Source organism: Manis javanica, chromosome 16 (assembly GCF_040802235.1).
Source record: "Manis javanica isolate MJ-LG chromosome 16, MJ_LKY, whole genome shotgun sequence".
NCBI classification, from domain to species: Eukaryota; Metazoa; Chordata; class Mammalia; order Pholidota; family Manidae; genus Manis; species Manis javanica.
The window spans coordinates 2,372,135-2,399,717 of record NC_133171.1 but is presented as its reverse complement, the minus strand read 5'-3'; the positions used below and the strand labels follow the sequence as shown (position 1 = coordinate 2,399,717).

The following is a 27,583-nucleotide window of genomic DNA, read 5'->3' as shown; positions in this document are numbered from 1 at the left end:
AATAATTCTTCGGGCATCAAATAATTACCTTGCTTTTGAGTCACAGTTTTGAAGGTTACAAGACTTCTTAAAGCATTAACATCCCTATAGTGGGTATAATGTGCATGATAAGTCTGACAAATGGTAAGGACAGAGCATTCCAGACCCTTTCTGTGTCACTTCAGGGCAACCCGATGGAATTCTTTCCATCTACAGCACACAACCTCAACAGGCTGTTGTTAGTAGGATCATCATAAACATAATTAAATGATCATTTGTTAATAATGGTGGATAATTATTGGGAATTATAACTGCAGCTTAAATGCCAGTATTACAAGCTTGTAATGCCAATTACCTCAGCAGTGATGATGAAAACCTTTTTCTCCACTAAATTTTGTTGTTGAAATTGTGTGTGTCTGAGTGTGTCTGTTAGTGAGTTCTCCCATAGTAAAAATGGAAATTCACTGTTGAGCCAAACAAGCCTGCTTGGTTCTTAGGTGTAGCCTAAGGGGAGACAGGAAGCAAAGGAGAGTGGCTGCCACCCCGACAGTTTCGTTGGGTTTTCATTTCTTGGTCTCTCCTCCCTGCTCCTCATCTCCACTCCAGTTCCATTGATCCGTTAGATCAGTTATTGGCTGCTTCATCTGCCTCTGGGAAAAAGCCTTTTCAGCTCAGTTTTCCATCCTGAGGCGTGTTCCCTGTGGGCCTTAGTGCAGCAATCGCGTCATTTTTAGTCTGTTCATTCACCCCGACAGATACAAATTCAGCCACATTTAAACACCTGCAGTGATTCTAGGGCTGTGCACATGCTGTGGGGATGGGTTTTCCTATTTTCAGGTAGCTTAAACATCTTAGAGATGGAAAAGAGATTTGCACGTAATAGAGAACTTTGGAAATAAATGAGGCCACAAATAATAATGGGCAAATGGGATACAATTAAATACCATTAGGTAGATACTTTATTATTATACAGCAGGATGGAATAGATAAAATTCTGTGGGATGTATAGGTAGGGAAGAAACTGTTGCTTTTCTGGAGTTATTATAAGTTTCTGAGAGTTGGGATTTAAGTTTGGTCAAGAAAAATTGGTGAGGCGTGGGTAAATAGTGGGGGCCAGGGCAACAGAGTGAGCCTCGTCATGGAGGTGACAGTGTTAGCGGGTGATCAAGCATGAAAGAAGCAACCACACACACACACACCGCCAAGTACCCCGAGTTCAGGAGGACTGGGGGGTTGTCTGTGCTCACTAGGGTGGCTCCATTGGGGATCAGGAAGGGCTTCAAAAGCATGTGGTGCTCCAGCTCAAACATGAAAGATGAGGATTTCCAGCTTCGGCAGGACACCCTCTGATGTACACAGATGTACAGAGAAGCAGGAGTGTAGCATAGTGTTAAGAAGTTCACATTCTCAAGGCAATTTGCCTGGGTTCAAAGCTGGCCCCTCTCCTCACAGCTCCAGGAAGCTTGCTCCTCTGTAAAATGGAGGTCCTGGCAGTGCCTTCCTCCCGGGCAAGTTTTTTGTGATGATTAGTGCATGTAGAGGCCTTAGGACGGTACCAGCTCACAGTAAACATGTACTAATGCTTTCCAGCCCTTATTGATAGCTTTTTCCCCAAACGGGGCTGAAGGAGGCTGAGGACTTCCCAGGCAGGTGTACGGGCAGCACTGGGAGACAGTTCTGCGGAGGATCGCCATGAGTTTGAACGGGTGGGTGGGGCAAAGGCAAACTGTGTGGCGCCGTGGTTGGGGAAGGGGGGGCATCCCTGGGGGGGCATCCCTGAGAGGTAGGGCTGCTCTTTCAAGAGGAGGGATTCTAATAATGGGTTGGAACAGACACTATGTGGTGTCTTCATTGGCTTTAAGTAGTGTATATGTGTGTGAATTCTGTTCTGCCCATTTATTTAACATACATTTTAGGGAGTTTAAGAAATAGTTAACCTTATTATCTAGGCAGAAAAATTGCATCACGGTTCTCTCTCATGTGGTACAGTATAGTTCAATTTAGTTCATTTAGCTTATTATAATATAGCCCAATAAAATTCAGCCACATCTCAGTGTGTTTCACCATGCTTTGCCTAATTTAGGTCTGTATGATTAGTAGCTTGAAGAGTTAATATAACCAGAAAGCTGTTTTTGGCTTGACTCGGTCAGATCCATACATATGAAGTAGCTAGCCTAATTACTGTTGTTTTTGGCCAGAGTCCTTGCAAGTGTGGGAGTTAGCCAAATACTTCCTTTGTGGAAAAAATAACATTCATTCATTGTTTCAATTGTTATGATTGCTCATTGGATTATAAAGGTTTACGCATTGTAAAATTTATCATCAATAAGTATTTGTTTAGAACCATTTAAACTTATTTAGGGCCCAATACTGTCATTATCTTTTGTGAGCTTTTACTACTAGGTAACAGAGAAGACAAATAGAGGACATACACATGTATATGTAAAATGGCATGGTGGGTATATTTCAAACACGGTAATATGTATATACACTATATATATTATACAAACATGCATGTGCATATCCATATGCACATACACAAAATTGTATAGTTTTATTATTTAGTTTAATAGCCTTAAACAATAATGTGAATGTTCCCCAAATAGTTTCCCAAAATATAATTTAAAGTAATATAATCAGATTTGATGATTTTTTTTTATGAAGTGTCACTTATTTGAGAATCAGTTTAGGGAATTGTTCTGTGAGTGTGCTGGCCAGTAATAACAAGCTAACTTTAGGTGCATGGTTGACCATTAATGTCATAGATCACACAGTTGACCATCTATAAATTTCTGTACTTCTTACCATTTTGTATTTGTAATGAACTAAATCACTCAGTAGTTAATAACATTGACATTTAAAATTATTCCATAGAATATTAGTAATTGAAATTAGTTATATGATGTATTTTCATCTATTTCTGTTTATCTCTATGAAACTGAAAATTTTGGGAACTTTCTCAAAGGGGTTTTTGAATGGAAAGGTACTTTAGGTCACCTGTTCACTTAGAGCACAGAAAAGATAATAATTGTTTAAAATGCATAGTTAGTGTAATTAGATTCTTTTTTTTTAAGGTACATTTTTCTTGTGGTTATCAAATTCTAATCCTTCCTGCTTTTGAGTAGTCTTGTAGGGTAAAGAAGTGTTAGGATTTGTGCCATTTATCTGATGCCGTGTCAGGTTTACTGGGCAGCTTGCCTGCTGAGCATCTAGCACTGGGCTTGGACTCTGGTGCTTAGTGTTTGTGTTTGCCTGGTCTCTGCCCTCATGGTCCTGCTGGGCTAGTGAGGAAGCAGGCCTTTACACAGGCCATTACTCACAATAGGCTGAGGTGACTGCTGTGGTAGGGACAGTGCCAGGTGCTGAGTATTGCTGCAGGACTACATGTGAGTGGCCCCTAATGTGGTCTTGATGGGCTATAAAGTATTAGGGGGTCCGGTGTATTCGAACTGTGATTTCCTCTTCATGAATGTTGTATCTGTCGTCGATGAGTAAAACGTTTTGACTTTGTTTCTACCTTCTTTCTTTCCCTCCCACCACCTACTTATAATTTTTCATATTCTTTTATGTTCTGATTTTTGCTGGTGAAGGAATTACCCTCTGGAAATGATGCAGATTAAGACTATTTTGAGGTGAAAAAAAAACGGACTTGTTAATTGACCTCTGAACATGTTGAATTGGAAAATTAAAGGAAAGGATAAAGAATAGTGTGGTACAATACCTACAGTGATATTATTGCCATTTGGTAAATCTTAAAGTCTCCTCAGTTTGGAAGGAAGAATCAGGCATCAGATAATTTGAAAGCATGGCATAATAGAGAGTGTAAGTGAGAATACTGAGAAAAAAGAATCTGAGTATGCATATACATTCATATGTGTTCATATGTGTATATGTACATAGACATAAATATGATATGCACATTTTTAGCATATAAATAAGTAAGCACTTATATAATTTTAGGGAATTGAGGCATTCAACTTTTGATTTTGATTTGGCTCCCTGTATTTATACATACATATTCACATTCATTTTTATACATACATATGTTTAAATGAGTAATATATCTTCAATATGAATAATACACTTAATTTTTTAAAAAAATTACTACAGAAGCATATACACCCCCAAAATTAGCATTTCCCCCTCTTCCTGCCCCTGTTTTATAATCTTCATACTCAGAGGTAACCACTCATATTAATTTCTTTTCACTTTTTTCAGGAATGTTTAGGCAGACCTGACAACATCATTTTAAAAAATATGCACACATGTCCACAGAAATTGAATTATATAACATATGCTGCTCTGAACCTCTAATTTTTAAATAAAATCTGGATTCCTATACTCTGAAAGAGTCACTGTGCAAATCCCGCAGTTACAGGCTTAAACTGAAGGCCAAAGCCATACCAGAGGAAAACATTTGCAGTGAACTGACCGCTGGTCAGATTTGACTCTACTCAGACCTCCTGTGTGATTTTAGGTTTTATTCCCACCCATCTGGTCAGTGTCTTTGTCAGTTTATTGCTGATTTTTAATTTTCTCACTCACAGTACTATTTACAGAATAACATTTGACGTAGTACAATAGCAAAGGATTTCCAGTTTTTGATAGTGAGCAAACATGATAAAAGACAAACCAGAATCTATTAAAATAAGCCAGAAGTCTAGACTCTCCTAAACCTGAATGTCTGGCTTCCCCCAGTCAGTAGTGCTCTATTTAGCTTCCCTTGAAGTAACTCTCTGGAGTAAATGCCCGTCCCCTCAGACTCATGTTCCAAATTCATTATCATGAAATCTGTAAGTGGCCTTCCCATCCTTAACAGACCATTTTTGATTCTTCATTCATTTAGTAATAGATCTATTGATTTCTAGGTGTTAGTGGAATGCTTAGGCTGTCATATGTGTAAGTTACGGTGAGTGTGGAAAGATGGTGGTGAGAGCAGGTCGTTTACCTCTTCGACGTGTGGACCGACACCGTCATTCGTCCAGCCATCAAAACCTGAACCTTCTGTATCATTTTAGACTCTGACAACTTCCTTGATATGCTAGCATTTCACCATGTTCTCCTCTCACTCTGCATATTTACTTCCTGCTGTGCAGCTCCCCTTCACTGTGCCCTACATGTCCAGTAGCTCATTTCCTCTTTATCTCCTCCTTTATGATCTTTCCTCGTGGAAGCTTTTCGCTTCCCCAGGAATTTACATCAACTCTCACACTTTGCCCATATTTAATAGGATGAAATAATCAGTAATTAATTTAAAAGCACTTTAAAAAGAGAGGGTGCTTTTCAATAATTTGTAATCACACTATAAGTTGGTCATGGGGATGGTGGTACAGCGTGGAGAATATAGTCAATGATTCTGTAACATCTCTCTATGTTGACAGATAGTAACCACACTAGAGAGGGTGAGGACTTAATACTATGGGTAACTGTTGAACCACTATGTTGTGCATTTGAAACCTATATAAAATTATATATCAATGACACTTCAAGAAAAAAGAGAAAAAGAAATTGAGAGAGTGCTTTCAGTTTTTCAAAAGAGATTTCATAATTGATAATGTACTTGCTATTTATAATGTACACTAGAAAATAGATTGGGAACAAGCCATCCATTTCAGTTTTGTGTTTTTAAAAAGTAATCTGATTTTAATCTGGTATTTTAAGACTTACTTGAAATAATGTGAAATAACTTGAAGCTACTAATATTTAGAGTTTATGAGTTCATTATTAGGGATGATCTTGGACTTGGGGGCATTTTTAGATGAGTAAATGTTTCTATTTATATTTTACCTATACATGTAAACTCTGCAATATGCTGTTCTTATTTTTGCTTAAAAGTCCATGTCTTAAGGAAATAAAGATACTGTCTTTTTTATTTACCTTCCCTTCATTCCTCCTATTTTTCCCTTCTTATAAATCAGAGGTTTGCAAACTTTTTGGAAAAGGGCCAGAGAGTAAATATTTATGGCAACATACAATTTCCTTCACACATTCTTCTTGTTCCTTTTTCCTTTTCTTTTTTTTTAACATTAAAATGCATAGGCTTTATAAAAACTGATTGTTGGCTGAATTTGGCTTTTGGTGCATACTTTGCTGGCCCCTACTAAAAATATGTATTTTCTTCTGTTATCATTTCCACTAAGCCTAAATCACCATTTGTAGCATTACTCAGAGTATTGGTAACAAGTTCTCTCAACTTCTGTTCATCTGAAATTATTTTCATTGGCTTTTATTTTGAAGGATAATTTTGCTAAAAATAGAATGCTAGTTTGATGTTTTTTTCTCTTCAACAATTAAAAAATCTGTTAATACTCCTTCTTCCCCCTGATATTCTGCACTTGTACTATGACATGTCTGTAAGTAGCTTCTTTTGTGTTCTTCCTCCTTGGAGTTCATTGAGCTTCTTGGATCTATAGTTTGATGTTTTTAGCCAAATTTGGGAAATAAATTTAGCTATATCATTTCTTCAGCTGTTTTTTTCTCCCCAGGTTTCTTTCTTCTCTCCTTCTGAGACTTCATGTCTCAGAGACTCATGTATGTTACTATGACATACAACTGTTGTATGTCATTGAAACTATTTTTTTTAGTCTCTTCTTTCTCTTCTTCAGTTTGAGTAATTTGTATTGACTTGTCTTCAAGTTCACAAATCTTTTCTTAAGTAATGTTACATCTGCTGTTAATATCACCCAGTGAATTTACACTTGAGATATTGTATTTCTGTTATATATTTACATGCTCTTTGAAGTTTCTGCATCTCTTCTGAAATTCCTGTCCTCTTTATCTTTTTTCTTCTGTAAATTCTTTACCATATATTATAATTAAACTCCATGTCTTCTAATTTACATCTTTGCCATTTGTAGGTGTAATTCTTTTTCCTGCTTTCTCTCTTCATGAGTCACAATTTCATGATTTACATGCCTTAAAACTTTTACTGTATGAAGAACAGTATGGTCGATAGGTTTTAGAGGACTTGGATTCTGTTATCTTCATCTAAAGATTGTTGAATTTTTTTCTAACAGATAGTTAAATTACTATCAGATCTTCTGAAACTAGTAGAGGCTTGATTTTAGGCTTTTCAAAACAGGTCTTTTTGATTTGCCCTGAGTCCAGGGATGTGATGTTAATCCTAAGGCTTGGCCTTCAGAGATTTTAGTGGAAATACAAGGTGTTACCTTGACTCTCTGTAGTGACAGGACTTGAATTCCAAATTGTGTGTCCCCTGTACTGATAGCTACAGCTGCTACGTTGCTCAGTTTTTTCAGCTTATTCTTGGGTTGATTTTCTTGAAATCTTACCCCACACAAGCAGTTAAAGAGTCAGCCAAGGATCTAAGGGGCTTGTTCACAGATTCTGGACTCCTTACTCTTGGGCTCTGTCTCTGGGATTCTTCCCCCTTCAATTTCTAGCTGTTATAGCAGCCCCAGACTCGGCCTCTGTCTCCTCAGCCCAGGATGCCTACTGTTTTCTGCTTGAACTGTGCCTTTCACAGATGGGTGGCTGCCCTTTAGAAAAAGGGCCATTGATATGTGGCCATTGTGTGCTTCTCATCCTTATAGAGTCCAATCCCACCCAGTTTCTGCCTGCTTTTCGTCACTCTCATGTCTTCCTTGTTTGATGTTTAAATATTTTGTACACAGTTTATTGTATTGAAAGGGGAGTTATTCCTACATAAGCCACTCTGCCATTACCAGAAGCCAAAAGTTCTAAATAAGTAAATTCTTGCTATCAGTGGAAGATTTTTTTAATATTAGACAGATGGTTATATAAAGAACTGAGAGATCCTCAAAAGCCTCCCAGATTGTCAAGGGGGAAGAATAAGATAGTGCTGTGATCCTTTTGGTTCATGAGTTTGGTTCCTGTGTTGATTGGTAGCTGGTTTATAGGTGAGCTGGTGGGAAATCCCACCACAACACGCTCTACCACATACTGTTGTGAGCGAAAGTAGATTGTTTATGAGTAGAGTGTACTCTGAGAGATTTGCTTCATTGTCCTTTCTTTTTGCTGTTGTAGGTTATTGCTTTTTACTGTATATTATACATTCATATATTTTATTTGATTAATGTATTTTCATTTCCATTATAGCCTGGGTTCATCTAAGGATGAAATAAAACAGACTATACCAAGAACAGTACCTGATGTACTGACATCAGTAATTTTTCTTCCCTATCTTCTCTTCTCTACTTTAAATGAGTCATTAAGTAAAACTGGACTACTGGTAAATTAAGAAAAGGAACAGATTATCTATTCAAATTACCTACTTTCCCCCCTGCCCCCTTTTTTTCATGGGGCTTTATATAAGAAGAGCTTGTACTAATAAAAGCTACATTGTTATATTATTTGGGGAGAAATTTAACATCTGAAATAATGAAAACACTTTCGGTTTCACTGTGAAAATGTACCTTTGAATCCTTGCTCAGAATGCAAAAGAATAATGATAGTGTCAATTAGGTCTACACAAGAAGGTTTTAACCTGGGTTTAAGGTCTCCCTCAATTGCTGCAGTCCCTGAGAATGCGAGTGTATGTGTGTGTTTTCCTAGAAGAAGCTACACAGTGGTCATTACTTTTTTAAATAGAGACATTTTGAATTTTAATTTTCTTTTTTCTTTTTATTTTTTTGGAAAAAAATTGGAAAGTATGGATCAATTTTGTTTAGGATGGAGATGTTCAAATTTTAAAAACAAAAAAGTCATGTTCATGTAGTTCTTGTGTCATTTTGTTTTAAAATTGTGTGTGTGCAGGTGTGTGTGTGGGTGTGGGTATATACCTGTGAACATGAAAACTAACCTGGAACCCCGTGTGCTGGTATGCTGACAGTGATTAATTTGGGTAGTTGAGGTGTTATTTTCTATTTACACTGAATATTGCTGTTTAAACTTTTGGAAGTAAAGTAAGTCTCACAATGGTAACCAATTCAAATAATAAGGGCAGTGAGAAAGTGCAATGAAATGTATGTGTTTCTTTCCCCAGGGGTGCCTGTGAACCAGCAGGGGTGACTCATGTACCTTTCATAACACACACAGACACAAAATCATTTTTAGATTTTGACAGAAATGGAAGTACGGTTAACCCTTGAGCAATAGAGGTTTGAATTAAGTGGGTCTACATATGCAAATTTAAAAAATACATATATTGGAAAACTTTTTGGAGATTTGCAACAATTTGAGTAATATTTTCTTTACTTATTTTATTGTATAGTATATAATGCATATACAAAATACGTGTTTATCAGCTTCTTGTGTTATCAGTAAGGCCCAGACAATAGTAGGCTGTTAGTAGTTAAGTTTCTGGGGAGTTAGAAGTTGTATAGATTTTCAGCTGCATGGGGGGATCAGTGACCCCTAACTTCCCTTCGTTGTTCAAGGGTAAGATGTATATATACTCTGTATACTTTCTTCTGCTTCTTGGGCTTTGTTTTTGATTTGTTCTTTTTTTTAAGTTTGTATCTTGAAAAGTTTTCCTGTCTTCAAATTCTTACCTTCCCCGCCTCACAAAATGATGTAAGAACACTGGATATCATATTTCTAGAAATCATTTCTATTCTTAATGTTACCCTTTTCAGCTAAGTGTGTACAAACCTGACTCGTTGTGGTAGTTCAGATAGTATTGAATTTCCCCGTTGGCTCTGGTTCTGTCTGAGGAGTAGAAAGCCCACTGTGTGCTGGGTCCAAGGCTCCTTTGCTTTATTTACTTACCATTATTATACATCATGTCTTCTAGTTCTTATTTGGACTACAACACTGTAACAATACATTAATAATACTTTGGTAACTTCTTAGTTTTTTTAAAGTTTGGACTCTTTTTCTTTCTTTTTTAAAGTTTTGATTATGGAAGTTGCAAAATGATTACAAAATAGAATGATGTAATAAACTTCTTACCTGCCATCCCACTTTAGTGATTATAACTGCTGATAGTCAGTCTGAGTTCACTTACTTCCATGGGCACTTCCCCCTCCTATAATGTGTTCAACTTAAGATATATCATTTCATTAGAATGTTTTTATAATGAAAAAGAATGTTTTTTTTTCACATAATTGCAATACCTTTATGAAACCCCCCAAATAATAATTCCTTAATATGACCAACTATCTGACCAGTATTTAAGTTTCCAGTTCCCTGCAGTGTCATGAGTTTTTAAACACTTTGTTAGAATCAGATCCATATAGTTTATAGGTTGATACATCTTTTATATTCTTTTAGTCTGTATGTACCCTTTCCAATTCTCTTTTTTTTCTTTGCAAGTTATTGTCAAAGAAATGAGATGTTTTGGTCCTATAGAGTTTTCTACCATTAGTCTGTTATTATATAGTCAAATATACAAACAGATTTTTTAAAAAGTTGTTTGAACCAGTGGGTTTCAAGTTTCAAGAGATTATATCTGAACATGGATTTGTTGTCCAGCATAGCTCTATTTATGGCTTTGTTTTGTATGAGTTACTAGTTAAACACATATTTGTAGATTTGAAATATAGAATGCTCTTTGAAGTAAAAATTCACAAGAAAAAAGACGAAATCAAATAAAATTACTTTAAATACAGCTATGAGAGGTGGCCAGACCCGTACATTAAATTTAATGAGTGTGTTGTGCCTGCTGAATTTGTGGTAAGGGCTCAAGGAAGAATAATTCCTCTTTCTTTTTAAATTAGAATGTGGCCCACTGCTTACTGTCATACAGAGAGAGGCCTTTTCAGAGTCTGCAATGTGGCACAGATGTCATGGAGTTTGAGTCTTTCCATAGAGTTGAGTCTTGCCGAAGGGATGCTGTGTATCAGTCAGTAGGCCAGCACGTGACCACTGTAACCACAGACGCATAAGGGAAGAGGGGTGGGGCTGGGCTGTGCTGGGCAGAAGGGCCAGCGCCGTGCTGACGTGCACCAGCAGCAACTGAGAAGCTGGTAGGTCATGGCTCTTGGCTGGGTCCGTGGAAGAAAGCTGAAATACCAAAGTATTATTTACCTGAGACTGACATTTCATCCAGCTAGAGTCCTAGAAGTAAAACAGTTGTTGTCTTTCTTCTGCAGTTCTCTGTGCCTCTGAATACTCCTCTCCTTACCGAAAGGGTTTTGGACAGTTATTTCCACTATTTCTCACATTTTTAGTCTCCATCTTCTCTCTCTGGTTCACTTCTTAGAGAATATAATTTATTTGTGTCTGTAGTAATTTTATATCACAAAATGGGACCAGTGGAACCAGAAATCCAAAATAACACAATAGTATTTTTCTCAACCCGCAGTACAGTTATCCCAATTCCTGGCATACCGTGGGCATTAACTGTCCTGATGAGGAATGAATGGCAGTGTGCTTCCAGGGAGAGCAGGGGAGGCTGTCTGGGAGGAGCCCAGGAACACAGAAGGCGGGCAGGTAGCCAGAGTTCACTGCGTGTGTAGTTAGGCTCTGTATTTTTGCCCTAGATAATTGCAACACCTTGTATTTAAGTCCTTTATCCACGCCCCCCTTTCTTTCTTTCTCTCCTTTTTCCTTTCTTTCTTTCTTTTCTTTTTCCCTGCCTTTAAACAAGTCCAGGAGAAAATGGATGTGTCCTTTGCAGACAGGAAGTGTGGCAGAGAGCCAGCCTGAGAAGCCAGAGGAGTGTTTTTCAGTCTGAGATATACACCCTCTGGGTATCTCTCAGCCTTCTCGACATCTACATCCTTAGCCCTGAATTGGGGGTGTGTATGTGTGTGTGTAGACGTGTGAATCCATTACTGGGTTAGGAACCACGTTCTGTGGAACCTGGTAAATAGCCTCCCAGGATAAGAACTCTGTCTTCCTCTCCCACCATAGTTACCATGACTACCTCCTTCCAGTCACTACATCAGAAGCCATCAAATGGTAAGAGGAAACCAGTGCTGTCATAATCTAATAATAAAATCCAAACCAAAACGGGCAACGTATGTTAGTGTGATTATTAGAAAATTATATTAATCCATGTCAGTGTTCATCATCTTTACATAATAGTTTATTATTTTTAAATAGTGTTGTACTTTCAGACATTGAATTTTCAGCTGGACATTAATTTTCTTGTTTTGGGCTCACATTAGTAATAAACTTCAGACCTATTTTTGGCATAATACTTACTAGGAATGTATGCTTGAGCTTTGTGTTTTAGACGTGTGGTTTAATTGGACGTCTTTAGCCATGAAGTGCGCGGTGAGCTTTCCCTTCCTCATCCATCCTTCTTGGTGTCCGTTAGCCTGAGCAGCTCCCTGATGAGGCAGGCAGGTGCCACTGCTCCCCTGCCCCGTGACCTGATAAAAAGTTGCTTTGAAGAGCCAGCTGATAAGACTCTTTCTAACTCCTTGCATTTTATACAGTCTTGAATCTTGACCTGATAATATCAGTAATTTAGAGGACATTGTTTCTAAGTTTGGCTGCATATTGGAATTGCCTGAGAACCTAACAAAAATGCTGACTTAATTGGTATAGGGTGCAGCCTTGGTATCAAGATTTTTACATGACTCTAACAATAAGTGACCCTCATATGCAGCAGAGGCTGAGTTCTGCTGTTTCAGGTGATGCGTAAAGGACCATCAAACCTGGAGCTGGAAGGGTGGCACTGAAGGGCCCAAGGTTGGGCCGAATTGCTCTATCAGCTGCCTGAAGAAGGAGCTTTTCATCAAACTTAGCCCTTTAGCTGGATGACTTGTGGCTTCTGAAACCGTGAGGTTTTGGGAAGGAGACTTTGGTAGTTGGCTGTTTTACTTAGGAAATGTGTGTTTATCCGTAAGAATCAGAGATCTTCCTAGTACCCTCTAGGGGTGAAAAGGTATAATTGCCCCATTATTAAATGTGCAGTTGAGCACACTGGCCTGGTGGTTCTCAGCTCTATTCATCAAGGCTAAATCAAGGCTAAATAACTGTTTGCAGAGTGAAACCAGGTGATATTTTATTAAGGGACAGAAAATAATTTAAAAGCTCTAACATTCATTGTAACATTCTAACATTCATTGTAACATATTCATTGTGTGTCCATGTATATTTTGTTACTTTCATGGTCAGTTTTGATATCAAGGTGATTTTCTTAGAGAAGAGATTGCATTTAGTTGATCCCATAATTTTAGAAACATAATAGAGCTTGTATCTACTTTTCTCTTTGAACTGTTTTAAGTTTTTCTCAGTGTCATAATGGAAACATACTTTCTAAAAAGAAATGATTTTGCAACGTACATGAAAGTATACATTGTTTAGTAAGATTAGGCATTTTAAATTTTATATGGAATATTTTGTTCCTAATTCTTCTTTGCTATTCCATGATTCAGAATAAGAGATTGTTCATGTCCAGTTAATCTTTATCTCTACCCTACTTTACCCATAGCCACTCTGAATCTTTTGAAAACCCTTGAACCTGCAATCAGAAATTGATCATAAACACAAGCCAGATGTTTTGGCTTCATACTCTCACCTCCTCTCCTGTGCCCTTGGCACCTGCATCTTCTTTCTCAGTTCTTGCATAGCCCCTAAACTTCTTGAATATCTGGATGATGAAATGAATTACTCTATCACCTTCATCTCACTGAATTCCTAACTTGACATTTCTTCTCCATTTCTTCATGTGTTGCCAAACTTTGTTAGAATAAATACCCACTGCTGTGCACACTGGAGCCATCAAGAAGCATGGATTTCCATATTCATAGAGCCCTAGTTGCTGCTCATCAGTGTTTTTGTGTGTCCCTAAAATTGGTCAGTTCTTCTATTCCCATCAATGATTTGGTCTAACCCTAACCAGTCTCAAAGACCCCTTACACAAATGCTAAACACCTTTTTCATTGTGGACAACCATGCCTCTTAACCTCTATAAAAGTGAGGATATGGACTCCCTCAACCTCATCCTTCCCCTCAGCAGACTTTTCACCTGACATGCCTTCCTCCTGTCCTTGCCTGTGACCTCAGAGAATAGACCCTCTGCTTTGCTTCGATTCCATGCTGTCTTCCGCTTTCTCCAAACTTTCCTGAATTTTACTCTTGTTTTATTGGTTCCTTCCTATGGGTCTATAAACACCTTTGACAGACACACCAAATGGCCTTCCCTTGACCTGTGTTTCTTTCTGGCGTCCTAGTTTGCTCCCTTCTCTGCTGAGTGTTATGAAAGACAGCTCTGTTCTCTTCTGTTACTGCTTGCTTTGGAAGCGTCCCCAGGACCTCTTCATTGCTTAATCCAGTAGAAGCTTTTCAGTTTTTATTGATTATATCACCTACATCTTGCTTTCTGTGACCAAAATTATTTTTGCCTCTTCCTTGGGTTTCTTTACCTGCTCCTAATAGTGGGGCTCTCATACCACCCATGATTCATAACTGGAGAGTAAGCGGCCCCAGTAAAAATATTGCTTGGAGCTTTTAAAATTTATGCACTCTGGGACACCATTCCTGTAGTTTTTTATTCAGTAGGCCCTTCCAGAAATCTATAATATAGTGTTTCTATAATATTGTATCATATGGAAATTCTAAAATTTTACCATTTCTTAACTATGCACTTAAAAGATATTTATTGAGTACCTACATATTTAGATGCTATTGGTAGTTCAGTGCTTTTCTGTTATGAAAAGCACTGTGATGAATAACCTTGGTTCCACCCCTTTCATTGTCTCAATCCCTGTTTCCAGTAGTTGAGCCATTATATTAAAGAATAGAGGTGGGTTTCAAAGATCTTGATACCTGTAGTCAAATTCCTTCATTAAATAGTCATATTTTTGCTTCTGCCAACTCTGTGGTATGGTTTTAACTACTAGTCACGTAAGGCGGTAGCTCCCAAATCTTGTATCTTTAAACCTGCTCTCTCCAGATTTGTTTGCAAACTGTCCGAGTTCCTGGCACTCTTGTCATGTTTTGCTACTTTCCAGCCTCTAACCTCCTTGTGCTCCCCTACCTGCGTTCTCATCCTCTTTCTTGATGGGATCACTCCACTTCTTTTCCTGCTCAGCCCTTGTGTTATTCCTACCATGCGGCCTATCAGGACTCTTCTTCCTGTTTCCAGAACAACCAGCGTTGCTTCTTGTGTGTTCGTCAAGCACCGTATGGATGGAGTCACTTGGTGACTACTTTGGAGGAACTGCAGTTTATTTCTCCAGGTTCGTACAAGTAGGGCTGTTCAGCACCGTGTATCCCTGGTGCAGGCACATGGGTGCTAATAAATGTGTTCAGAACTGAACGAACAATTTGTATTGTTTTCACGTTTTAGAAATTATCCTAGGATATCCTGGAGGGAATACTGCTGTGGGCGTGAGAACACAGTGCTGAGAGCATGTGGAGACCAGGGCTGGAGGGAGCAGGCCAGGCAGGCTTCTTGTAGGAAGTGACAGCCTGGTTATTGGCTGATTTCTTTGTTTTGAGGTGTTTATTAGGATAACATTTGTTTTATGTGGTGAAGGATATCCTTTTCTATTCATTGTTGAAGGTTTTTCTTTTACACTAAGGATAGATGTGATTTAATCAAATGTATTTCAGACATTATTTAAATTACCTTTTCCCTCCTCCCCTGTCCTATTGCTGGTACAGATTATAATACATACTTCCTAATATTGAAATATCTTTGCATAGTTATTTGACACCCTGCTTGGATGTGGCTTTCTAATCTTTAATATACTTACGCTATAGATTATTAAATCCACATTCATGCATGGGGCTTGTCTATAGTGTTGATTTTTCTGTTCCTTTGGTCACATTTTGCAGTCAGTTAGAGATCAGCTTCATAATATGATTTAGGACACCTTTTGCGTTACCCTGCACTCTGGGACAGTTTAGGAAATGCTTTATTTTTCAGAATTTTAAAGAATTTGACAATAAAATCACCTGGGCCCAAAACCTTAAGGGAAGGTGGTTCTGTGTCATTCTTTGGTAACTTTCTCAGTTTCGTCCATGTTTGCTGTTCTAGTTGAGATATCCTGTGCCTGGATGAAGCTGAGTAGTTTTATGTTTTTTTCTGGACTTTTTAACCAATCCATCTGATTAACTAGTTCATCACAGTTTTCAAATTCATTAGCATTAGCAGAGTTGAGTCTCTTATATTTTTTTCCACTTCCTTCAAGCAATATTTTTCAATTTGAAACATTACTGGTCTAGATTATCAACATTATTGTAGAGTATCTTCTTCCTGAAAGACATAGGTCTGGAGGTTTGAAATCTGTGTAGCCTAGAGGTTAAAAATGTGCTACTAATGTAGACAGAGCTGATTTAGTACTGAATACTGGGATAATCTTCATTTAGAAAAGCACGTATAATGGTTACATGGATAGGATGAATTTTCTTAACATCACGTCATTGTCACATATTTAGTCTTGCTGAAATAGCTCTAGCAGTTCGCAGTGAGAGGAAGGAGCCTGTACTGATGTGTAGTGAGGGGACGTAGGAGTTATGCTTATTCAGTAGCAAAAATAGTACTGTCACATATGGTGATCTTTTTTCAATCAGATGGTATCTCCTTCAGTAAATAGAGGTGCCTTTTACAGTTCATTAGAATCTACTTCATAAATTTTTACTATTAGCATTTCTACTTTGTGATTTAGGGCTAAGTGTAAAGGAGTCTGGTGTTAGAGCTGCCAGTTACAGGTGCCATCCGAACAGCATGAGACAAGGTTGAGTTAATAGAATGAAGGTGATAGAATTGTTGATTGAATGAAGTAACGAGTAGTTCATTCAAGTGCTTTCAGTGTACTGATAGCAGTTTCCCAAATGTTAAAGTAGTTTGTAATGTAAAAGGGGATAAAATGCCACTCATTTCACTTAAGTGAAGCCATCCAATGCTGATTTAAAATTTGTGTGCGGGTATCCCATTGTATGTTTTTCAGAATGCATCACTGCTTCTCCGTGTCACTTGACAGGCTGTCAGCATTTATTCCATCAGTAAGTCACTCAGGTCCATCTTCTTGTCATTATTACTAACAATGATGAGATGCAGCTACAGAGAAGCAGGATTCCACACGCAAGGCCGTGGTGGCACAGGAGGAGTGGGAGTTCTGAATGAGGTTGTTAGAGGAGGTGACATCTTGAAAGTTCGCCACACTGGGGAAGGATGGGGTGGGAGGGGGCCTTTTGGGAGGAGTCCGGGATCTGGTAGAGCCTGCACTTCCTTGTGGCAGGAGCTGAAAAGAAATGGGAGAGTGTAAGAGATAATGGGAGTACAAAGAATCTCGTTAGCCACATGGGAGCTCAGGCTCTATATTTACCATCAAATTGATAGTTAAATGATTGTTTGAAGGATATAATAATCTCTGTTCCTCCCCCAGGAGACCACTCTGTTTTCTTTCTATCTCTAGTTCTTTCTGTTGTACCTTTCGCAGGGTAGACTTCCCACAATAAAAACACAGCTTTTGTTCGACTAAATCCCAATGATTTAGTGGGGTGTGTCCCCAAAGCTGTGATGTCCTGGACCCCAAGGCTTTTGAGGTTTCAGAGGGTCCCCTGTCTTTACCATTGGGTGAAAATGGTCAGAGAGCAAGAGTTTACTGTAGTGTGAACACTAATTTGAAATTTGCTTAATTTTTCTAAATGATTTGTTGTTAATTTCCCAGTAGTCTATCCAGAAACCTGAAAGAAAGGTTATTTCTTATGGGTTCTAGGGACTATTCTTTTTGCTTAGTGGTTTCAGATTATGTTTCATAAATAAGGAGACTTTTTTCCTGCATTTGTGGATGATGAAAATAAAATGTTTTTGCGTGGTTGTCTTGTACAAACAAAATATTTTAAATATATAAGGCATTATACAAGATTGTGCATAGCCTTTACCATTAACAAATAGTTTCTGTGATTTATCAGAGAAGAAAAATTATAAAAAGGTATAAATTTTTAATAGTTGCAGAATCAAAATTTAATCTATACTATTAGTACTCCTCTCCTGGCCTGTTAGTCTTTAAGCCCTGAGCTCCTATGTATCTTAAAAAAGGTTATGGATCCATTCATGTGTTGCTGGGATTTTTTTCAGGTAACAACTCTTACGAGTATATTTAGTAAAAATTGAGTTAATTAGAATAACATCTTAATTTAAATACAGTATGAACTCATTACAATAAGAATGCCTTACTTTTGATTTACCACCATGATGTGAATGTCCATTTTGAATGTATATCTTCTATTTTTATTTTTAAACAATAGCAACTGAGAGACTACTGTTTTTTTCCTGAATGTGTAGTTTTCTGTGAAATGGGCACATCCGATGACATTTGGGGAGGGCACTAAGGAAGGGGTCTTAGAGTCTGAGAATTCCCTGCCTAGTCAAAGCTCGTAATGAGATATACTATTGCTGGGAGGTATTACTCTTGGTAAAGAGACAATGGTTAAAAAAAAGAAAAAGGAAAAGGTAAAGATGTGTTGAGAAGTAATGTTTATGTCAGTGAGTTTCAAACTGCAGGTTTACATTCCAGCAGTGGGCTGTGAAATTGATGTAGGTGGGCAAGACAACATTTTTCATTTTTAATAGGAAAGGGTAGAAAGTAGAGTATGGGTAAGTTTGTTTCAGAATTATGTATACCCATAATCTGTGTGCACATGGGTAACTGGTTGGAATGTAAAAATATTTCTTGCTCTGGGTCATAGTGGGGAAAAAAAAGATAAACATCTCTTTAAATAGGAGTAAATTACCCTGTATGAACCAGTTAAGAGCATATAATAAATGACTACTTTGTAACTTTGGAGAGTGTCTTTAGAACATCATATTTTACTAGGAGAATCATAAAACATAGGTTAAATATAAACAACTTCATATAAAAATTGAAGTGAAAGCTTTTAATGATGGTTGTTACAAGCTCTCTAATTGAAGGCCGCATTTACCTATTGAACTGGAGTAAAAGCATTTAAATAGATGGTAGATGGTTATACCTAATACAATACATATCCAGGAGCTATTGATGTATACATTGTTACTATCAAGAGAAAAAGACAACAAAGACTAGTATTTGTGATCAAAAGTAAACTGAGGTCAGTTTTGTAAGAATTTGTTACGCTGAAGTGCAAACAGAAGGTAGCCAGATGCCAATATACTAAATAACAGCTATGCTTTAAATAAATCTGTTAAAACATGAGTTGGTGCTTTGAGCCATAATTGAATGTATTAAGAAAAAGCTGTTTTATTATATAATGCCAAATAACATGTGTATAAACTCTTAAACCCAATCATTACTTCTATGAATATATATAATATATACACATAAATTATTTATGGTTCTTAAGTTTGGATGAATTGCTGGCATAGAAATAATAGTGCTTTTCCTTTTTGTGTTTCTCACGGGCTGTATTTTTAAAGTATGTGTTTGTTGATTTTCATTTGAATGTCAACAATGTACATGGTGTATTTTATTTTTTAAAGTGGGTCATGTCCTTTTGTTACTTATATTAATATGGATTTCATCCATGGATTTGGTATTTTTTTGTCTGAAGTAACGTTACCACCAAATATAGAATCTACTTTCTGCTTTTAATAAGAGGTTTTTTTTTTTCAGGATTGTGTCCAATTTCACTTATTATTTCATGAGAAATAACTAAAGTTTGTAAATAAGAAAAATTTTATTATTTTCAAAGGTTATCTCTATTCTTCCTAAATCTTATTCTGGATCTAATAATTAGCAGGGAACAATAGGATATTGCTGCAGGGAATGCATTTGTCAGGATGAACATGTAGTTATTTTTGACCATTGCTGGCATATAATATTTAATCTTTCAAACTAGCTTGTTTCCTTTATTCTGCTGCTTCCATACTGCCTTGATTTGGTAGACCAGATGGATCAATATGCAATTAAAAGAAATTCGATCAGTAAATCTAAGGTTCTCTGAATTTCTGGCTTTTCTGGTAAGGCTGATGGGAGAAGAGGCAGAGTTTGAAGGGCCTGTGGTGGGGTCTGTGCATTTTATTTTTGGGGGAAGGATGCCATTTGGGAGGTCACATCTTTCATGCCAGTAGGGGTACGTTTAGCCTTGGAGACGCTGTTGGGGGCTGGTGGTCTGGGCTGGAAGGCCTAAATGGCCAAAGTACCATTATTTTGAAAGCCTTTAAACTATACTTCTGTGGACTATCTAAAATGTTATATAATTATTGGTACTGTATTTCAGTATTTTTCTAACTTTTATCATTATGTAAGTACTTAGACCTCTGTATTAAACTTGGAATTAATTAGTGTCATAGTCATCAAATATGTATATCCTTATAAAATTTAAATGAACTGTTATCAAAGTAGAACATGTGCTTATTTACAAAATCCAGTTGTGCTCAAAGCCTCAGATGGAATAATTGCCAGCTCTGGGCCCACACTTACCTTTTTCCCCATACACTTGTGAGCAGCCCTCCCAACTGTTTGTTAGATAATGCTTCTGTGTCACACCTAATCTTTTGAAACTGTGTGCATATGTGGCAGTTCTGTAGTCATAAGTTTTGTATAGTATCTCTTTAATGCAGTATTCTATACTCCCACTGCCTAGATAGCTCTGTCCTATCAAGGGTTGACAAAAGGGATGTGTTTCTCATGCTCCTCTTCAGCTCATTATGCGAATCATTATTTCCTTTGTTTTCTGTCCTTTCTTTTATTTCTTTATGTTTGCTTAGGTCTTAGGCCATCTATGAACTTGGCTTAGGCTTGTTTCTAAGCTAGTAGGCATTTGTTACCTATCTAATAAATTAGAAATATGTATGTCTTCATAGGGAAAATATTACTATTAGATACTTTTATTAGGCAGCTAGACATTTTTTAACTGTAGTTCAGTATTTTAAATGCACTAATTATTTGCATTATGGCAATATTAATTCAAGTGAGTCTAGTGACTAAGACATGGTTAAAATTATAATTTTAAAATAAGTGACACTATATCATTAATTTAATGCTTTACACATATTTGTTTCATAAATAGTTCATTCAGTAAATATCTATTACTATGTGTCAAGGGCTGTTTATAAGTAGTATGCTTGTTTGGCCATATTCTTGTTTGTACATGATGAATTGATTTGTAAAATCTTCTTTGTTTTTCTTAGAAAAAATTAAAGAAGCACAAAAAGAACTTAACGGGGCAGAAGTATCAAAAAAAGGTAAATTAAAACCAACCCCAATATAGATTTTATTCTTGTAGAGATTCCTATACAGATACTGTATCATTTCAGCCATACCAGGTCAGTCAATGGAAACATCATAAAATTACCTCAAACTAATTGGTGTGTAAAAGTATATGGACTTTTGCCTTGTAAATATTTTAGCTACAAAGCATATTCTGTAGCTCTTTCCCACATATTAATATGTTGCTGGTAGGAGTGTGAAAGGTTGTTGGAGCTCTTTGAAAAGTCCTGTTTGTGAGACTGTCCATAGCAATAGAAGTACCAATAAAATGGATACTGCTGGCTATGTGTGTTTATGTGTGTTCTTATAATACAGCATTTTTTGTAATGACAGAAACCTAAAACAATTAAAATAATCTGAATGCTAGTCAGTGGAGGAATAGTTGATTAAATTGTAGTACATTCATATCTGGGTGTTATATGGCTTTTAAAAAGTATAAATTATTTCAATGGATAGTAATGATTTATTGCTAAATGAGAAAAATGAAATTGCAGTGTAGCTTGTAAAATATTCCAATTTTTATGTTCAATCAGTGACAAACACACACATGTATGTACACTTACAAATGCTTATATGTGATTGGGCAAACTTTACAAGGATGTCTATACAAATATGTTTACAGTGATGGGAGAAGGGGATGAGAAAATGTTTTTTACTTAACAGGTGACCCTTGAACAACATGGGTTTGAACTATGCAGGTCCACTTATACGTGGATATTTTTCAATAACCATATTGGAAAGCTTTTTGAAGATTTGCAACAATTTGAGGAAATACTTTCTTTTCTCTAGCTTACTTTGCTATGAGAATATAATATATACTACATACAAAATGTGCTAATCGACTGTTTATGTTGTCCATAAGGGTTTCAGTCAACAGGAGTCTCTCAGTAGTTAAGTTTTGGGGGAGTCAAAAGTTACATGCAGATTTTCAACTTCCCTGGGGTCAGCACCGCAAACCCCCATGTTGTTCAAGTATCAACTGTATGAGTCTTTGTGTTTTTTCGGTGCTTTACAATGGTTTTGGTTTTGTATAAAAATAAAAAGTTTAAAGGCAAAAATTTGTTTTCATCATAGAATGCATACTGATTCTTTTTCCAGGTAATGTGAAAAAAATGCATTTGATGTAGAACAGCCTGTGAAAAGAGGTAGACAATGAGGTAGGGGTATTCCAACACTCTGTTAATGAGTAAAATTGATTAAAAGGCCATAGTTAAAGTTATCTTTATGGAGTTTGTATTTCATGATTTATTATGTCTTCGTCCTTGTTGTCTCTTCTTTTTATAGTGGAATGCTTTGGCTGAGTAACTTAGCCACATAGGATTCCAGTTGGAAGTCTGTTTTGTAAAAAATATCTTTTAAATCCAGCTAGGGTCCTAACTAGGCATCTTTAGTAGAAATATATTTGGCCATCTAAGCTCTCCACTCTCCATACCTTAAGGACTTGCCTGTGAGGCCTCCAAGATTGTTTGAAGTTCGTCTGAGCATTTAGGTTGTGATGTGCCCTTCGCTCAAAGTATTTTCCTTCCTTTTCTTCTTCCCCCACCACCGCCTTCCATGGAATCTCAAAGAGGTGCATCACAGATATGACCCTTTGATGACATTTTTGTAGAAAAGCTAGTCTAGAAAGAACAGAGAAGTCACCATAGCCATGCTGGCCTTTGAAAGACTGACTAACAGTCCCTTCCCCACACTGCTGTAGACGTGAGGCATTTAAGACACTCAGGCTGCAAGAGATCTTACTGTTCAAACCTGGTTGATCACAGTCATCCTTTTTCACATCCAGTAATGGTGTAGTGCTGCTTCAAGTAGAAAATACATGCGTGCTTGTCTTCTTCTTCCTTCTTTTTTATCCCTGTGGCAAAGAGTTTTAAGAACAGTGAACTAAATGCCTGATAGGCAAGAGGAAATGGAACAAAGGTTCTAGAGAAAGAAATTGGATAATGAGGTTCAGAATGATCTAGTGGGCTACATTTGGCAGGCTATGCTTATTTAAGATCTACGGTGAATACCAAGTGAACATTGTTCTGCGCAGTTCACTGCCTAGAATGCTACTTGGCTTTCATTTTTGCCTGCACATTCTGGGCAAATTAAAAATAAAATAGTTTTCCTCTCAAATACAATTAAAGAATAATATCAGTTTGTTTTTAATAACATTAGCTAAAATCTTTGAGTAATAGAGGTGTTGAGATTTCTCAGATCTTCACTTGCTGAGCTACTTTATTAAAGGAAGTTCATTTCTTTGAATAATATACATCAAATATTTGGACTTATTTATTGTTTTCTTTGATTAAAATGTGTCATCCAGGATAGATCACTTTCCACTATTTCCCCAATTATTTTTGTTCTCTTCCCCCTGACAGTGTGACTTTTTTCTACATTTGACTTTTCTTCTGTGATGCTCACAGTTCCAAGGCTTGAACTCCATTGAAGACACTTGTCCTTAGCTTACTTCAGGTTTTTACTCCCCTTCTACTTTTTAAAAATACTAATTGGATAAGTAATTTATCTTCAGAAACATCTAGCATAATTATAGGCCCTTAATAAAATCTTGCTTATTGATAGATTTAAAATATCTTTCCTGTTTTCTAACATTTTAAGGAAGGATTAATCTGTTTGGTGTAATTCAATGGCACTAAGTTACATTAACACATTTCTTACATTCTTCTGTTTATGAACAAAAATAAAGTGACCTGAATTTGATTTATTTTTATTTTAATCAATTTGGAATAAATACAGTGTGCAACAGTCACACAATACTCCATAATGTCATTGCATTCTTCCTTACAATGCTGTTTACTTATTATTAACATTCATTGTGCTTAACACTATTTCTAAAAGTATTCTGTGGGATTTAAATAAAATAAATAGTGAATATAACAGATGTGGTAATGGAATATGTTCCAGTTTACAAAGTAAACTTGGAGTAAATAAATAGATTAATTAATTAGAGATTTTATATGCTTTCACTTGAGTAAGCTTTGTTTTGAATTCTTTCAAATTTTTAATCCTGCAATATTTGTATGTATAAATTAATATATGCAATGTATTATAAAATATAAGAATAGCATGATCATCGTTAATTCCAGTACCCAAATTAAGAACTGGCACATTGCTAATACCGTTGCATCAACACAAGCTCATCTCCACTGCATCCTACTACCTGCTCTGTAGAGCTATTTACTGTCATCAACTTAGTGCTTCCTAAAAATAATTACATATTTTCACACAATATATGTTTTACTTTTGCTTGAGTTTTGAGTTTTAAAAATAAAATTGTTCTGTAATTGTAACAGCCTTATTACTCAACATTATTTCTAAGATTCATGCATGTTGTTGCATGTAGCTATTTCTTTCCATTGCTGTAATAATATTTCATTGTGTGAAATGATTTGTCCTCCATTCTCTTCTTGAGTTACTTCTACCTTGCTGTTGCAAACAATGCAGCTATGAATAGCCTCAGATCCTGGTGCACGTGGGTAAGTTTTCCACGGCATATACAGGGAATGTAGATGTTTGATGCTAAATTGTTCTCCAAAAATCTTTCTTTGGAAAATTTACATGCCCACCATCTGTGTCTAAGAACTCACTTTGTTCTCCTCAATACTTCAGGTGTTTTTAATTTTTCTGGCTGAGTGGGTAAATGTTAATATTTGTTCTGTTCTTGATTTCTCTTCCCTGATCACTAATAATGTCGATCATGTCTTTATTTATATTCTACCTTGTTTAAGTGCTTGCTCTTACCTTTTATGCATTTGAAAAATTCTTCTATTGTTAATGTATTTTGGATAAATACCTGTTTTATCCATTTCATGAGCTTAGTTTTTGCCTTAATTTTTCTCTTCGTTTCAAGTGCCTTTTTGATTTTAGTATTATCAACCTATTGATCTTGCTTTTTAATGATTTTTTTTGTTGTTGTTGGGATATTTTGTTTGTCTTAAGAAATTCTTCCTTACCACAAGGTCTTACACAGCTTTTTAAAAATATTTTGTTCTAGAAAAACTTCCACATTCATAAAAATCTATCTGGTATTGACTTTTAAAGAAATATGATGTTAATTAGGGTTCCAGTTTTTTTTCTTTTTTTAAAAAATATTTCCCCTTATGGATAATCATTTGTCCCTGAAACATTTATTGAGTGATTCTCCTTTTACAATGTATTTCATATTAATTTTCTTTATATGTGTGAATCTGTTTCTTATCTCTCTCTTCTGTTTGTCCATGGGTTAATAATCACAGTATGTTGACTGCTGTCACTATTGCCTTGGTATAAAATAGGGCAAATTCCTGAAGCTGTTCTTTTTCAGGAGTGTTCTGACTATTTCTAGATTTTTGCTCATCCATTTAAATTTTAGAATTAACTTTTTAAAAAACTCGTTGGGATTTTGGGATTGCTTTGAATTTGGGGCACATATTTTTGACACTTGTATTTCTTTAATGTCTTATTTTTTTCTGTATGGATCTTGTGTTTATTTTATTGGACTTATTTCTTGCAACTTTACTTATTTGGCTGATTTCATTGCTTTTGTGTGTGTAAAATGTTTTCTAGCTCTTGTTTAAAAATAGAAATGCAATATGTTTTTGTATATTTATCTTATATCCAGCCATCCAGCTGAATTTATTCATTCTGAAAATTTGTCTACGGGTGCTTTAGATTTTCTTGTGAACAGCTGTATCAGCTGGGAGTTTATTCCTTTTTAAATCATTTTTCTTTTTCTTTATTTTTCTTGTTTTACCTAGTTGGCTCCAGTAAAATGCCAACAGACTGGTAGAGTTGGCATCTTCAACTTATTCTTGATTGTAAAGGAACTGCTTCTAATATTTCATCATTGAAATATTTGATGTCTTTTTTATGGAAGGATAGGGGTTTTTTAAATAGCTTTAGAAGGTTATCATCTACTTTTGATTTGCTGAGATTTTAAAGAAAATTGTTAAGTGGCTCTTTTTTAAAAAATAAATGCTTTTTTTCATATGTAGAGATTATTTTATTTATAGTCTTTATTCTCTCATTCTAATGATCAAGCCTCACTTACATTTCTCTAATAAACCAATTTGTTCTTGATGCTTATTACTTTTCTTAAACATACTTCTAGATTTGATCGTTAATATCTGTTGAAGAATTCTCTATCCATATTCCAGAAATAGTGATCTGTAATTTTATTTTCTTATAATTTTCCTTGCTTGATTTGTTTTAAGGTTTTACTAGCTCAGGAATGATCTGAGGACTGTATCCTCTGAGGTATTTGTTTAATATTAGAATAGGCAAGTCAGAATTCTTACTTTTGAGGGGGGTTGAGGGTAGATTTTTAAGTACCAAGTCAATGTATTCAATAATATAAGTGAGACTATTCAAGTCTTTTTTTTCTCCTCAGATAGTAAGTTATAGTTTTCTTATAGATTACCCATTTTGTTAACAGATATGTGTATTCACATTTATTGGCAAAAAGTCATGCATGGTATATTCTCTTCCACTGCTGCTGGATTTCTCTTTTTTCACTGTTAGTATTGTTCATTTGTGCCTTTTCTCTTTCTTGATTAGTCTTGTCAGAGGTTTGTCTGTTTCATCCCCTTTTTGTTGTACCAACTTTTGATTTCCTTGATACTTTCTTGTATCAACCATTTCAGTTTCATTAAATTTTGCTTTTTTGTCATCTTTTCCCCTCTTTTTGGGGGGGTTTATTCTGCTATCAGAGGTCTTAGGTTGGAAACTGGGCTTATTCATTTTAAAGCTGTTAATTCTTTTCTATTGAAATCACTTCAAGTTCTTAATTTCTTTCTAAGTATCATTTTAGCTGTATTATACATGATTTCATATTTGCCACTTTCATTAATTTCTCTGCTGGTTTCTTCTGACCCTCTGGAGAGGATTTTTCTCTATATATTGTTGGGGATTTTATTTATGTTTTTGTTAGTGACTTCTGTCTTAATTGCACTGCTCTTGTTAGTTTTTTAAAACCTGTTCATACTTCTAAAATAATTCACTCTATATTTCTGAATACTGTGTAATCAAAAATACCAGGGAATGTTCTATAAAAACACTCCTAGATTTTATGTTAGAAATTTAGAATTCAGCACTTTACAGGTAAATTCACCATCACAAAGACAAAACAGCTGAAGTTGTAAGATGTCAGATAACTACCCAGGGATCACAAACAGAAAGTGGCGTGAGGAGGTATTAAGATCATGTGGAACTGTGCTATCCTAATATTCTGCGTTATAAATGATGAGAGCTATGTTCTAGTGATAGTTGAATCTGTAGTACAGTTAGTCCTGCTCTAAATTACCCTCTGAGTGGTGAGATTCTGATAGCAATCACCTCCTTTAAAAATGTTGTGATGGTTCAGGAAAAAAGTAGTTAGGATTCAGCAATGGGTATAGAAAAAGGGAGATTTCAGGCCAGTTTGCACTGGAATTTTTCCCCCCATTTTGTCTCAAACAGCAAAATCCTGAAATTGTCACCATAATACAGTAATTGCCTTTCAGCATCAATGGTATCATTTTGACATGGTATACTGCAGTCACCAGAAAGTTTTTATTTAGAAATAATTTCTGTTGATCATCTGTTTTACCGTGTATATGAAAGTAATA

General features: G+C 36.1%; 1 protein-coding gene across 9 annotated transcripts in view; it reads left to right on the top strand.

Moving 5' to 3' along the window:
• HIVEP1 (HIVEP zinc finger 1) overlaps positions 1 to 27,583 on the top strand; it is a 160,210-nt gene that overhangs the window by 64,101 nt on the left and 68,526 nt on the right. For 8 of the 9 annotated variants that reach the window (XM_073224966.1, XM_073224974.1, XM_073224965.1 and 5 more), the window contains one exon: positions 20,921 to 20,974. The exons of the other annotated variant lie outside the window; for it this stretch is intronic. In XM_073224966.1, coding sequence (XP_073081067.1) covers positions 20,921 to 20,974 — 54 coding nt within the window. The remainder of the gene's footprint in view (positions 1 to 20,920; positions 20,975 to 27,583) is intronic. 9 annotated transcript variants of the gene reach the window in all.